This window comes from Odocoileus virginianus, chromosome 22, assembly GCF_023699985.2.
Source record: "Odocoileus virginianus isolate 20LAN1187 ecotype Illinois chromosome 22, Ovbor_1.2, whole genome shotgun sequence".
NCBI classification, from domain to species: domain Eukaryota; kingdom Metazoa; phylum Chordata; class Mammalia; order Artiodactyla; family Cervidae; genus Odocoileus; species Odocoileus virginianus.
In genome coordinates this window covers 31,468,989-31,483,889 of record NC_069695.1, presented here as the reverse complement: position 1 = coordinate 31,483,889, position 14,901 = coordinate 31,468,989, and the positions used below count along the sequence as shown (strand labels likewise).

General features: G+C 38.5%; 1 protein-coding gene across 2 annotated transcripts in view; it reads left to right on the top strand.

Moving 5' to 3' along the window:
- DSC3 (desmocollin 3) overlaps nt 1–14,296 on the top strand; it is a 55,924-nt gene extending 41,628 nt beyond the window's left edge. Inside the window, exons 15-16 of one of the 2 annotated variants that reach the window (XM_020902004.2) lie at nt 6,802–7,059; nt 9,081–14,296. In XM_020902004.2, the coding sequence (XP_020757663.2) occupies nt 6,802–7,059; nt 9,081–9,278 (456 nt within the window). In that variant the 3' untranslated portion in view covers nt 9,279–14,296. Of the gene's footprint in view, nt 1–6,801; nt 7,060–8,955; nt 8,998–9,080 lie in introns of those variants that run through there. The other variant, XM_020902005.2, reaches the window with a different exon arrangement.
- The last annotated feature ends 605 nt before the right edge of the window (nt 14,297–14,901 follow it).

Sequence of the window (14,901 nt, the reverse complement as noted above, 5' to 3'; positions counted from 1 at the left end):
CCAGAGAGTATGAGTCAAGGACTAGGGACTAAATCTATTTTATGAATGGAGAAATAATTACAGGGTTCCTCATGCAGGCAAGTCAAACATAGATGAGTTATGATTTTGTCTGATAGTGGGAAGGAAGTGAAAGAAAAACAGTTGATAAGAAATATCTATATTCACCCTGAAATGTAGAAAAGGCCTGATATAAAGTCATTGTCCCTGGCTTATAGCTTCTGTCACACTGACTCTACTTTTTATTTGGTTATTTAAACCATCTTGAGTGCTCAGTCATGTCTGACTCCTTGTGACCCTATCAACTCTAGCCTGCCATGCTATTCTGTCCATGGGATTTTCCAGGCAAGAATACTGGAGTGGGTTGCCATTTCCTTCTCTAGGGATCTTCCCGACCCAGGGATCAAACCCACATCTCCTGCATCTCCTGCTTTGGCCTATGGATTCTTTTACCACTGCACCTTGGTTGGTGGTAAACAATCTTATTTATATATTTAAAATATTTCCTATCCCTATTTTACTCATAGTAACTTCTTATTTTATGTCTAGGAATGGAATGACTGAGTTGTACTCACTGGTTTTTCTTTGCCATTTGATGCTGGAGTCAGTGACTTTGATCAGCCGCTTTGCTATAACATACACCTATTTACCTGTTCTCTGTTACCAGCACTTCTCAAAAGGACTTGAAATTATTAATTTTATACCAGTATATAATTTTAGGCATATTTTTACAAAATGCAACAATATTTCACAGTTTATCTGTAAACTTATTTTAATGCAATGAGTAAAGGTGGTAACTTTAGATTTGAGTTTAAGTCAAAGGCATTCACATGGGGTTGCGAGTTGGGTAAAATATCAAAACTGGAAAGGTAAATCTGAGAATCCTTGATGTGGAGAAGGAGTTGTTGATACCCCGTGAGAATAAACTTGAGGGAGGTCCTTGGAGGTGGGTAGGAAGGAGCCAAGATTAGAGAGCATGTGAAATGGCAGTGTGGGTTCAGGTTTGATTTTAGTTTATTTTCAATTCCCCTTTCATTAGCTTCAAAATAGGATCTCTGAGCATGTACTTATAATGACTAACTCATGCCATCAAGAGGATTTGATAATAAGAATTTTTTTTTTTTTTTGGTAATAGAATTTTACTGTAGCAACAACCTAAACGAAAAATGTAGGGTAGCAGCGCCACCAAATGGCTACTTTTCAGTTCTCTTTACTTGTATTTTTTTCCCAAGGCAGTGATATAGTATTTATGATTTTTATGGATATGTTTCAGATTCAGTAAATCATCTGAACTTGAAAATTTTTGTTTTGCTAGAGACCCTGCCTATTCAATATAAAAAATAAATTGGTAAGAAGATGGCATAACGGTGCCTATTTATCCTGGGAGTGTTGTCATGAAAGTGAAGGTTTACAGTTTGAACGGATACACCAAGGTTGTAATTTGCTATAACTCAGGTTCTCCTCTATGGCCTGGAGGGTTGATGTGCAGTTCCACCATTAAGTTAATGTTCAATCAGATCTTTTCCATTTTTAAACATTCTCTTGACTCTGTCCTCCCCTAGATCTCTCCGTATTTCTTTTTCTTTGAAACTGATTTTTTGAGAGAAAGATTTTTACTCAGTTTCTCTGACTGTAGTTCTGTTCACCCAGCACTCAGGAAGTTTTCCTGCCGGGGATCGCCACTGACCACCTTTTTACTTGACTCATGGGTGCTCACTTTATTTGAGCCAGTTCTTACCCTACATGGATTTTTTCTGCACCACTGACCTTACCCTAATCCTCTCTTAGCTTCAGAGTCATGCCTAATTGGTTCTATATTATCTCAGTGGCTATTCCAGATCAATTCTGTTACAGCTCTAATTCCTTTATCTACCACCTAAAACATGATTTTTCTTGTTGTTCTATTCTTAGCTTGTTTTCTTTCAGTCTGCAGTTTTCTCTGGATGAGATCATTTACTCCCATGGTTTCAGCTCCCAGAATTACACTTCAGCTCAGGTCTCTCACCTGAGCTCCAGACCACATTCTCATATACTCATCTTGGATAGCCACAGGTTTCTCAAGTTTACCATGTCCAAAATTGACTTGCTCACCCTCCTCTCACCCACAAGTGCATCCTTCATGTCTGTGAATTATGCCATCTATCTAGTTGTACAAGCAGGACACATAAGAATAACTCCTGACCCTTCCCTGTGCTGCCTCATCCATCTAACCACCAGTAAGCTCTCTGTGATGTCCATCCTCTTCTTTTAATCATCACTGTTTCTACTTTGGTTTATATCCTTGTTATCTTTCACCTAGAATTATTCGTGACTTCTCTGATATCCGTGACACTCAACTTGTCTCCTTTGTATTGCCTTTCACATTGCTGTCTAATATTAGCTAGAAAAAATATGTCACTTCGGACTTCCAAGTGGTCTAGTGGCTAAGACCACACACTCTCAATGTAGGGAGTCCAGGTTAGATCCCTGGTTAGGTAGCTAGATCCTGCATGCTGCAAAGAGTTCACATGCTACAACTAAAGTTCCTGCATGCCAAAACAAAGGTTCCTCTTGCCGCAACTAAGACCTAGTGCTGCGGAAAAAAAACCAAAAAGGGCCCCTGCCTCTTATTAAAACCCTATTTTGAGTCCCCGTAGTCTTCAAGTTCTGACAAAATGTGCTCCACTGGGGAAGGGAATGGTAAACCACTTGAGTATTCTTACCTTGAGAACCCTATGAACAGTATGAAAAGGCAAAAAGATAGGACACTGAAAGATGAACTCCCCATGTCAGTAGGTACCCAATATGCTACTGGAGACCAGTGGAGAACTAACTCCAGAAAGAATGAAGAAACAGGGCCAAAGCAAAAACAACATCCAGTTGTGGATGTGACTGGTGATGGAAGTAAAGTTCAATGCTGTAAAGAGCAGTGTTGCATGGGAACCTGGAATGTTAGGTCCGTGAATCAAGGCAAATTGGAAGTGGTCAAACAGGAGATGACAAGAGTGAACATCGACATTTTAGGAATCAGTGAACTAAAATGGACTGGAATGGGTGAGTTTAACTCAGATGACCATTATATCTGCTACTGTGGGCAGGAATCCCTTAGAAGAAATGGAGTAGCCATCATAGTCAACAAAAGAGTCTGAAACGCAGTACTTGGATGCAATCTCAAAAGTGACAGAACTGTCTTTGTTCGTTTCCAAGGCAAACCATTCAATATCACAGTAATCCAAGTCTATGCCCTGACTAATAATGCTGAAGAAGCTGAAGTTGAATGGTTCTATGAAGATCTACAAGACTTTCCAGAACTAACACCCCCAAAAGATGTCCTTTTCATCATAGGGGACTGGAATGCAAAAGCAGGAAGTCAAGAAACACCTGGCTGCTGCTGCTGCTAGGTCGCTTCAGTCGTGTCCGGCTCTGTGCGACCCCATAGACAGCAGCCCACCAGGCTCCCCCGTCCCTGGGGTTCTCCAGGCAAGAACACTGGAGTGGGTTGCCATTTCCTCTCCAATGCATGAAAGTGAAGTGTGAAAGTGAAGTCGCTCAGTCCTGTCTGACTCTTAGTGACCCCATGAATTGCAGCCCACCAGGCTCCTCCATTCATGGGATTCTCCAGGCAAGAGTACTGGAGTGGGTTGCCATTCCCTTCTCTGAAACACTTGGAGTAATGGGCAAATTTGGCTTTGAAGTCCAGAATGAAGCAGGGCAAAGGCTAACAGAGTCTTGCCAAGAGAATGCACTGTTCATAGCAAACACCCTCTTCCAACAACACAAGAGAAAACTCTACACATGGACATCACCAGATGGTCAATACCAAAATCAGACTGATTATATTCTTTGCAGTCAAAGATGGAGAAGCTCTATACAGTCAGCAAAAACAAGTTCGGGAGCTGACTGTGGTTCAGATCATGAACTCCTTATTGCCAAATTCAGACTTAAATTGAAGAAAGTAGGGAAAAACACTAGACCATTCAGGTATGACCTAAATCAAATCCCTTACAACTATACAGTGGAAGTGACAAATAAATTCAAGGGATTAGATCTGATAGACAGACTGCCTGAAGAACTATGAATGGAGGTTCATGACATTGTACAAGAGGCAGTGATCAAGACCGTCCCCCAAAAAAAGAACTGCAAAAAGGCAAAATGGTTGTCTGAGGAGGCTTTACAAACAGTTATGAAAAGAAGAGACTCAAAAGGCTAAGGAGAAAAGGAAAGATATACCCATTTGAATGCAGAGTTCTAAACAATAGCCAGGAGAGATAAGAAAGCCTTCCTCAGTGATCAATGCAAAGAAATAGAGGAAAACAATAGAATAGAAAAGATTAGAGATCTCTTCAAGAAAATTAGTGATACCAAGGGAACATTTTATGCAAAGATGGGCACAATAAAGAACACAAATGGTATGGACCTAACAGAAGCAGAAGATATTAAGAAGAGGTGGCAAGAATACACAGAAGGACTGTACAGAAAAGATCTTCATGACCCAGATAGTCATGATGGTGTGATCACTCATCTAGAGCCAGACATTCTGGAATGCAAAGTCAAGTGGGCCTTAGGAAGCATCACTGCAAAGAAAACTAGTGGAGGTGATGGAATTCCAATTGAGCTATTTCAAATCCTAAAAGGTGATGCTGTGAAAGTGCTGCACTCAATTTGTCAGCAAATTTGGAAAACTCAGCAGTGGCCACAGGACTGGAAAAGGTCCATTTTCATTCCAATCCCAAAGAAAGGCAATCCCAAAGAATGCTCAAATTGCCCTCATCTCTAGCAAAGTAATGCTCAAAATTCTCCAAGCCAGGCTTCAATAATACGTGAACCATGAACTTCCAGATGTTCAAGCTGGATTTGGAAAAGGCAGAGGAACAGAGATCAAATTGCCAACATCCATTGGATCATTGCAAAAGCAAGAGAGTTCCAGAAAAACATCTACTTCTCCTTTATTGACTATGCCAAAGCCTTTGACTGTGTGGATCACAACAAACTGTGGAAAATTCTTAAAGAGATGGGAATACCATACCATCTGACCTGCCTCCTGAGAAATCTGTATGCAGGCCAGGAAGCAATTGTTAGAACTGGACATGGAAAAACAGACTGGTTCCAAATAGGAAAAGGAGTACTTCAAGGCTGTATATTGTCACCCTGTTTATTTAACTTACATGAAGAGTACATCATGAGAAATGCTGGACTGGAAGAAGCACAAGCTGGAATCAAGATTGCTGGGAGAAATATCAAAAACCTTAGATATGCAGATGACACCACCCTTATGGCAGAAAGTGAAGAACTAAAAAGCTTGTTGATGAAAGTGAAAGAGGAGAGTGAAAAAGTTCGCTTAAAACTCAACATTCAGAAAACTAAGATCACGGCATCTGGGTCCATCACTTCATTGCAAATAGATGCGGAAACATTGGAGACAGTGACAGACTATTTTTTGGGGCTCCAAAATCACTGCAGATAGTGACTGCAGTCATGAAATTAAAAGACACTTGCTCCTTTGCAGAAAAGTTATGTCCAACCTAGAAAGCTTATAAAAAAGCAGAGACATTACTTTGCCAACAAAGATCTGTCTAATCAAAGCTATGGTTTTTCCAGTAGTCATGTATGGATGTGAGAGTTGAACTGTAAGGATAGTTGAGTACTGAAGAATTGATGCTTTTGAACTCTGGTGTTGGAGAAGACTCTTGAGAGTCCCTTGGACTGCAAGGAGATCCAACCAGTCCATCCTAAAAGAAATCACTCCTGAATATTCATTGTAAGAACTGATGTTGAAGCTGAAACTCCAGTACTTTGGCCACCTGATGAGAAGAACTCATTCATTTGAAAAGACCCTGATGCTGGGAAAGATTGAGGGCAGGAGGAGAAGGGGATGACAGAGGTTGGATGGCATCATGGACTCAATGGATATGAGTTTGAGTAAACTCTGGGAGTTGGTGATGGACAGGGAGGCCTGGTGTGCTGCAGTCCATTGGGTCACAGAGAGTCGGACATGACTGAGTGATTGAACTGAACTGAACTGAACTGATAGTCTTCAAGATTTTCTGAAAAATTTTAGCATAGCCTTTTATGACCTCTCCAGCTTCTCTCTCTCTGAACCATCAGTGGTAGCCATTCTCAACAGGCTATAATTGAGAACCCTGAAGGAACTCTATTTGCCTTTGCATCTAGATCTCTTTGTAGATAATGTATTTTTCTCCCATTTCAAGTAGGAGTCCGTCAGCCTGGAGTTTCCCCAGCATGCCCCACTTAGTTTCTCTGAGTGTGAATTTTCATACTCTTCCTCTGTGTCCCTCTAGCATTCTGTGTTCACCTATGTGGTGGTGTCACTAAATCGTGTCCAACTTTTGTGACCCCATAGACTGTAGCCCACCAGGCTCCTCTGTCCATGAGATTTCCCAGGCAGGAATACTTTGTGGGTTGCCATTTCCTTCTCCAAGGAATATCCTCAACCGGGGATGGATCCTGGGTCCCCTGCATTGTAGGTGGTCTCTTGATTGCACGCAGATTCTTTACCAACCGAGCCGCTATGGAAGCCCTCTGATGTGTTCACCTATACATCATGGGAATCATATTCCTAGAGTAATTGTCTGTTTTTCTGCCTCATTGGACTAAGAGCTCACTGGGGCCACTGAGGGACCATGTCCCAATTTTTACATTGTGTGCCCTAGACTGGGCACACAATTGAAAATGATGAATGTCTGTTGAATGAATGAATGAATAAAAAAATTTAGGAGTAAACGAGTTCTCTCCTTTGCCTTCTTGTGACTTTACTTTGATTCCGTTTCCAACTGATATGAATTGTCTTCTTTTATTTCATTTCAGTGTTCTGCCAATGGGTTTATGACCCAGACAGTCAACAACGCTAACCAGAGCTTTTGTGGTACTATGGGATCTGGAGTCAAAAATGGAGGGCAGGAAACCATTGAAATGGTAAGAGGAGGACACCAGACCTTGGAGTCGTGCCGCGGGGCCGGGCATCATCACACCCTGGACTCCTGCAGAGGAGGCGCTGTTGAGATGGAGAACTCCAGATACACTTACTCCGAGTGGCAAAATTTCACTCAACCCCGTCTTGGTGAAGTGAGTTTCCCTGAGCATTCTGTCTCTACAATTTAAATGTCCCAGTGGAGGACTTTAGGAAATTGAGATTAACATCTATTTCCAGAAACTTCTTTTTCATATTCTCCAATGTATCCTTTCTCTCACTCTCTGGCTATTTTTGCCCCTGCTCTTTGATTTTATTACTTAAGTTAAAAGATTTTATTTCATCTGTCACATTTCTCTTAATTTCTAAAATCTCATGAAAATTGGAGGAGTCTACTCTCCCTCACTTAAGTTACATTTCACTTTTAGGTGTGTGTTTATCTCACAAACTCTTTTATTATAGAAAAATAGAGGGAAAAATCTCATTCTTCACAATTACAAAAATCCCCAAGTCAAATATGCATCTCTCTGTGAAAGCAAAGCATCTGTACAGAATTCTAGAATGAACATGAGATAATATGATCTGTATGAACTGTTTTTTTCATGTAAAAGCGCCATGCAAATTAGCCAGGATCCTCTGTCCATGGGATTCCTCAGGCAAGAATATAGGAGTGGGTTGCCATTCCCTTCTCCAGAGTATCTTCCTGACCCAGGGATTGAATCCTGGTCTCCTACATTGCAGGCAGATTCTTTATCATCTGAACTACCAAAGAAGCCATAATGAGCTATGCACCATGCAAAAGTATAGTGGTTGCTAATCAGAGGAAAGCAAGGATGTAAAAGATGTGAGGTGTTCAGTAAGAGATTTTCAGTCATGCCAGCACCTCAGAATTCACTGGGAGCTTTTAGACAGTGCTAATGCTTGAATGATTCTGATTTAATTGGTTTGGCTTTTCTTTCTTTCTTTCTTTCTTTTTAATCTCCTCTATGATTGAAATGTGCAACCTGAGTAGAGAGCCACTGGATTAAGTATTCTTTCTGGTACTGAGTTAATCTCATTTCTGTTTCTAGACAGCCAGTAGCTGTCTATGAGATGAGGTGGATTGAGGTGGAGCAAAGCTTAAGAATCACTCTTAGGGGTGTTCTCCAATGTATATGTCTAGTAATGGGGTGTGATGCTAAAATGGTCATGAAGAGAGACACTTGCTAACATAAGCCAAGGAAGTATGCTCTGGGTTTGAGAAGGGATAGGTTAGAAAGGGAGGGAGCTCAGGAGTCTGACAAATTCACAGACAGACCAGTGACAGCCAGCCAGGGTGAATGTGGCTGATCACTCGGCCTCTATTCTGGCCTAGTTTTTACACTGTAGGTTATCTTGATTATCTTTAAATTTCACTGAAAGTTTGTGCATCTTTCTATCTTGCTGTGTTTTGGCTCTCTTGGAAACTTGATTCTGAAGACAATGTGGTAATCCTTACCCACATTATTTCTGCATATAATAGCAATTTTAGTTGATGTTGATTGAACATTTCCTGTGTGCTGGCTGTTTAATAAGGGTGCTTTTCATGCATTATTATTTTGTCATTTAATTATGATCCAGTGAGATAGTCATTGTCTGATTTTTATTTTAGAAATCAGGAAACTGAGGCTTAAAGATGTTCAGTAACTTGCTCAAATTCATATAGCTAGTTGACAAACTAAGCTATGACTCTAGATCAGGACTGTTTAACTATCCAAGCTCAAATTCCAAATAACTATGCACATTATCACCATTTTGTGGTGATAGAAAATTTAGGGATAAGAATTTAATCTTATACTTTTAAGATTTAAAATTTGTTAAATTAAACCTTAATTTAATACTAATTTAATTGTACTTACTAATTAAATGAAATATTAATTATATTTAAATATTACATTTAGTAATTTAAATGTACTTAAATATAATGTGTATACATTTTTTTTTTATTTGTATGGGTTACTAGAAATTTAAAATGTACTGACTTTGTGGTATGGCTGTGATATAGACCAACCATGTGCATTTTTTGTATGTAGGAATCCATTAGAGGACACACTGGTTAAAAATTAAACATAAAAGGTAAATAAAAATAAATTTTATGTTTATCGGTTTCAGTGTGTTTAAAACAATAATACTACCCCTATTTTTGTTTTCTTTACAGAAAGTGCATCTGTGTAATCAGGATGAAGAGCATATGCCATCACAAGATTACGTCCTTACGTACAACTATGAAGGAAGAGGGTCTCCAGCCGGTTCTGTGGGTTGCTGCAGTGAAAAGCAGGAAGAAGATGGCCTTGACTTTTTAAATAATTTGGAAGCCAAATTTACTGCCTTAGCAGAAACATGCACAAAGAGATAATGTTACAGTGTTACAATTAGACATGTCTTTGTCAGACTCATCTTTCTAAAAGAGATATTGTACAATTCATTTCTATATATCTAGCAATATATAGATATTATGAATATGTATGAATTTTTCTAAATTTTTAAAATTATGCTATCTACCAATTTGTGCTTTCAAGCAATTTGCTACTTATTTTTTTAGGAAGTTAAAAATGTTAGAACAGATTTTCTCTTTTATTACTGAGTAAATAGTCAACCAGGAAATCTCATGCTATAGCGTTGGATTTAAGGTCTATAAAGGGCCTTATGACCATCTCTCATTTACAAATATGTTTTCAGTATAAATGCATTGGCTAAATATTAGTCCAACAATAGAAACTTGTACTTGATTGAATATAGTAGAACAGCTTTCTGGACTAGAAATTCCATTCTTACTCCACAGTTAGTTAAAAGTGGAATATTAAGCAGTATAGTAACTTGTGTTGGATTTTTTTTTAGCTCTAAAAAATCTGTAGCACCTGATCATTTGCCCTGAAGGCAACTAGAATTTTGTTTTCCTTTTAGGTAGCACTTAGGTCATGAAGAGCGGTTCTAGCTACCCAGTTGCCCTAACGAGGTCTCAAAAATAGAGTCACAATGTGAAAACTACACTAGGAAATTGTTAAAAAAAAAAAAAAGAAAGAAAAAAAGTGTTGTTTTTATACCTTTATGTTTAGTGGTTAAGTCGTGTCCAACTCTTTGCAACCCCATGGACTATAGGCCGCCAGGATCCTCTGTCCATGGGATTCTGCAGGCAAGAATACTGGAGTGGGTTGCCATGCCTTTCTCCAGGGCATCTTCCCAATCCAGGGATTGAACTTGTTTCCTGCTTGACAGGTGGATTCTTTACCGCTGAACCACCAGGGAAGCCCTATGTGTTTTATGGTTGACGAAAGGATTGTTATGAGGAATATATCTGTTTCCTTTTTAGCAAAACTATACTCACCACACTGAGAGTTATTGCCAGTATTTTAATGAAAAAAAAAATTAAAGATCTTCTATTGAGATTGTAATCATAAGACCTTTCCCTGAGATTCAGGACTACTCTTGGTAACTTGTCAGTAATGAAAATTATACTGAGGAAAAGTTGCTTTTCTCCTCTTGACAATTGTACTTTCATATTTTCATTTGCATGTTTAGCACATGTGGCTCTTTATTTTTCTACTGACTGTAGTCATTTGCAATTAGAATATCTTATTTTTAGACAGACTGTGATTATGCCATAGAGTCAATCTGAAGAAACAGACTCCCTTCATAGTTATGGTAGCAATGAGTATTAACATGCATTTCTATTCACTACCATTTTCAAATAAAATACATTGTTCCTTATTAAAGCAGGTAAATACTACACCGTGCTAGAAAGAATCAAACAAATATAGGGAAGGAAACTTAAACCTTAGGTGCAATTTAACATCTTTCAAGATGTTGGTTAAATTTAGTGTTTCTCAAGTTGGTTCATGTGCTAGAACCTCTGGAAAGCCTTTTAAAGTTTCCCAAGGCAAGGATGTTTAAACTTTAAATAATTAGCATCTACTCTTATGATAAACTTAATATCACATTATTGTATACTTACTTCAAATGATAAAAAAAATAGGCAACAAATAATAGGTATCACTAGTTGAAAAAATTTTGAAAGAAAATACTTAAGGTTAAATTAATTTAAAAATTTTGCAACTATGAAGAACTAGGACCTACTCCCCACCCTTGACTCATGCCAAAAAAAAAGAAAAAGTTCTTTATTTGACTTTGGAGGCAGAATTTGTTGAGTTTTCCCAAGAGGTAGCAATGTTCTATAGTGGCACTGTTTTGCAGGTATATATCATTTATTGATTAATAGTTGTATAACCATTAATCAATGCAACATTTAAAACAAAGTGAAAAAGCAAAGGAGGAGATATTACTTTTAAGTGTGGCTGGGGTGTGGTGTGTCCTCTGATAGGAATACAGGGTTTAGAAAATAGAACTTATGTTAGGTTCGTAGGTGCTGCATGATAACTAAGCATATCAGGAGATAGTTCATGTACATTTATGTAATGTTTAAAATCGTATACAGCTAATTAAACCTTTTTGGCTTCAGTGGAAAGAGGGGATTAGGTAGAACTATAGATTTGCTTTTTGGTCTCTTTCCTTATCCACGAACTGGGAGCAAACATGTGACTGGCTATCCAGCTAAGGTTCTCTGACTTGCGGTGGCAGGTTTCCAGAGATGAAATGTTTTTTTGTGGTGCTAATATTAAAAACTTCTTTTAACCTAATTCTGGTAAAAATAAATCTTCTACCACCATTTTCTTTCTCTCTCCCACTGATCAATGCTTTGAAAAATTTAGAGCCGAATAACCATGTTCTCTCAGTCATATTTTAACAGATAAAGCGTTGGGAGTAGGGCATGAAAATTTTGCATAAGTAAGTCGTGACTGTCCTAAGATACCAAATCTGTCACTTTTGCAGTGGGTTCTAATCTGGAAACTATAAAATGTCATTTTCCTAATCACTACCTTGTTTTACTTATTTTTAAATTTTTTTAAAGATTTTTTTTTTTGATGTGGATCACTTTTAAAGTCTTTATTGAATTTGTTACAATATCACTTCAGTTTTATGTTTTGATTTGTTTGGCCACAAGGCAATGAGATCCTAATTCCCCTACCAAGCTTTGAACCTGCAGCCCCCTGCGTTGAAAGGTAAAGTCTTAACCACTGAATCGCCAGGGAAGTCCCTCACTGCCATGTTTTAAAGAGACACAGATGTGCTTCAGGGAAATCAGCCACCAGGCCCACTTTCTTTCATCTCTCTCCCAACCTTGTCAGTAACACTTATCTAGCAAATACTTCAGGCTGTCAATCACCCTTTAGTATGAATTACATTTTTTTATAAGTTTGCTTTCTTATTAAAATTTTTAAAATAATAGAATTAAGAATTTTGAATACCTATATTATCTAGGGTGAAACAGATCACCAGCCCAGGTTGGGTGCATGAGACAAGTGCTCGGGCCTGGTGCACTGGGAAGACCCAGAGGGATCGGGTGGAGAGGGAGGTGGGAGGGGGGACCGGGATGGGGAATACATGTAAATCCATGGCTAATTCATTTCAATGTATGACAAAAACCACTGCAATGATGTAAAGTAATTAGCCTCCAACTAATAAAAAAAAATTAAAAAAAAAAAAAGAATTTTGAATGCGTGAAAGAAAAAGATCACGTGGTCATTTAGGAAGCAGGGAACTCCAAGAGAGAGCATGCCTGAGTGGGTATTTGCACATAGAGGAATGTGAAAACCCAGGCCTTCAAAGGCAAGGAGAGAGGCCATGAAAAGGACGTGAGTGGGAGTAAAAGTAACATTGTTTGCTTCTTAAATGGTCCTAGGCCAGGCCCCTTTTCCCCCTTTTTTCCTCAGGCCAGTGGTAGCTGCCATTTGGTTTTGGTGAAGTGTCACTGAAGTGTCATCAACCCTTTCTCTGAGCCTCACCTTGTAGAGAGTGTGGCAGTGAAAAGAGAGCTGACTGCCTGCTGAGTCTGAAGGCATTTTCAGGACGGCCGAACTGGTTGTGCAGGGCAAACAGCATTCATGGGGGTCATGGGATTTCTTACAGCTCCCTGGGCAGATCTCTCTAAGGTAGCAGGTCTTCCATTAAATGGGTGTCTGTGAATTTGATGCTCTATTTTCTGTTTTCTAATTTGCTCCTGAAATCTAGCTTCTTAGACTTAGACTTGCTAAAAAGAAATTTTCCTTTTAAAGCCTTATTTTTAATGTAAACATTTTTAACGAAGAGTATTCTTCCTTTTATATGTAAGGTGAAAATTAGGCTACTTTAGTGTGAAAGGAAATAGCTTTTTGAAGCTTTCACTTTTCTTCCAGTGAAAGTTCTTGAGTTTTTATGGCAATGTACAGATCATTTTTTCTTATTTTTGTAAGGAAGCAGCTAACTATCTGTCTGAAAATGCAGTGAGGTTTTGCAACCGTTTTTAACAGAGCTTTAATTTTGTTCTTAAAAGAAGTTACTTTGCTTTTAGAGAAGCATAGCAGGTTAAAATAAGCAAACATTTAATGTATAAAGCAATATTTACAGAAATGAGGTGTGTAATAAAGTAATGTTAATTTGATTTCTTGTCTTTGCTGTTTTTAGAGATTAAATTATTCCAAGGTGGTCATATTGCAAAATTGTATTTTAGACTAGCATGGAAACAGATCCTCAGTAATAGCTTCATTTTAGTTACAGGGAAATACTTTAGAGAAGGGATTATTACCAACTTGTCAGCATTGTTATACTATTTGGGAGGAGATTGCTATTTAGGGAACATCTTTCCAAATATCTAGCTGTCTGCTCACTGTCTATGTGTCTATCTATCAGCTGATTTTGACTGAGTGAAGTATTATAAGGTTGTGATTGCAGAATGTTCCAGAGTTAATACAGTGATACAGTATTCTTACTTGGAGGAGCAGTGTAGTCAAGGAAAAATGAGTTTAAAAAAAGTGATATGTCACTTATAGGGTGCATACCCTCCCAGCTTTAACCACAACTGGATTATGTGGTTATGTGCACCTCATGGCAAATCTTTCCCCTGGTGAGTGTGTGTGTGTGTGTGTGTGTGTGCATGCGCACACACTTATGCTTCCCCGCAAATATATAGACTGCCCATTTAAAAAATGTGTGGGTTGTAGCAAAATCTTTCAATTTTAATCTAATTTGAATGATTTCAATTTTAAGAACTTTTATTGTGATCATTATTTTTGTGTGTAAATATTTAACTTTGACAAGTCTCCTTGAATTTTGTTTGTGATAGCAAAATATTGGATAAATTCCAAGTGTTTGGCAGACTTGGTTTGGTTAGATTTTGGGTCACAGTGGCTGAGAAGCATGGAATCTAGAGTCAGAAGGTAGATTGTTTGAATCTGAATCCTGGCTCTGCCACTTGCTAGCTGTGTGACTTTAGGAAAGCTACTTATCTCCTCTCGAAGCCTTACTTTTCTTATCTCTAAAATAAAGAAAAAGCAATACCAACTTTATGGAGTCATGGGGATGATTAAATGAGTTAATATATTTAAAGCATGTAGAACATGGTGTGTGCTACATCAGTTCAGTCGTGTCTGACTCTTTGTGACCGCATGGACTATATAGCCCACCAGGCTCTTCTGTTCATGGGATTCTCCGGGCAAGAATACTACGTGATGGGTTTCCATGCCCTTCTCCAGAACACTGTACCTGGTAAAAAATTTATGAATGTTAGGTATACAGGAAGTAAAACCATGCAGTTGAATTTAATACAATACAAAAGTTCATGGTTATATAGGAGAAAAGGAGAATGGGGGAAAAGACACTTATTTCCCCTCTGTAGTTTGTGCTCATAATACACAAACAATTCTGTAGAATGCTTTTCTTTCTGATAGTATTTTTTATTCCCCAACCACCATCCCAACACTGGGAAGACCCAGAGGGATCGAGTGGAGAGGGAGGTGGGAGGGGGGACTGGGATGGGGAATACATGTAAATCCATGGCTAATTCATTTCAATGTATGACAAAAACCACTGCAATGATGTAAGGTAATTAGCCTCCAACTAATAAAAATAAATGGAAAAAAAAATCTTAAAAAAAGAAAAGAAACTAA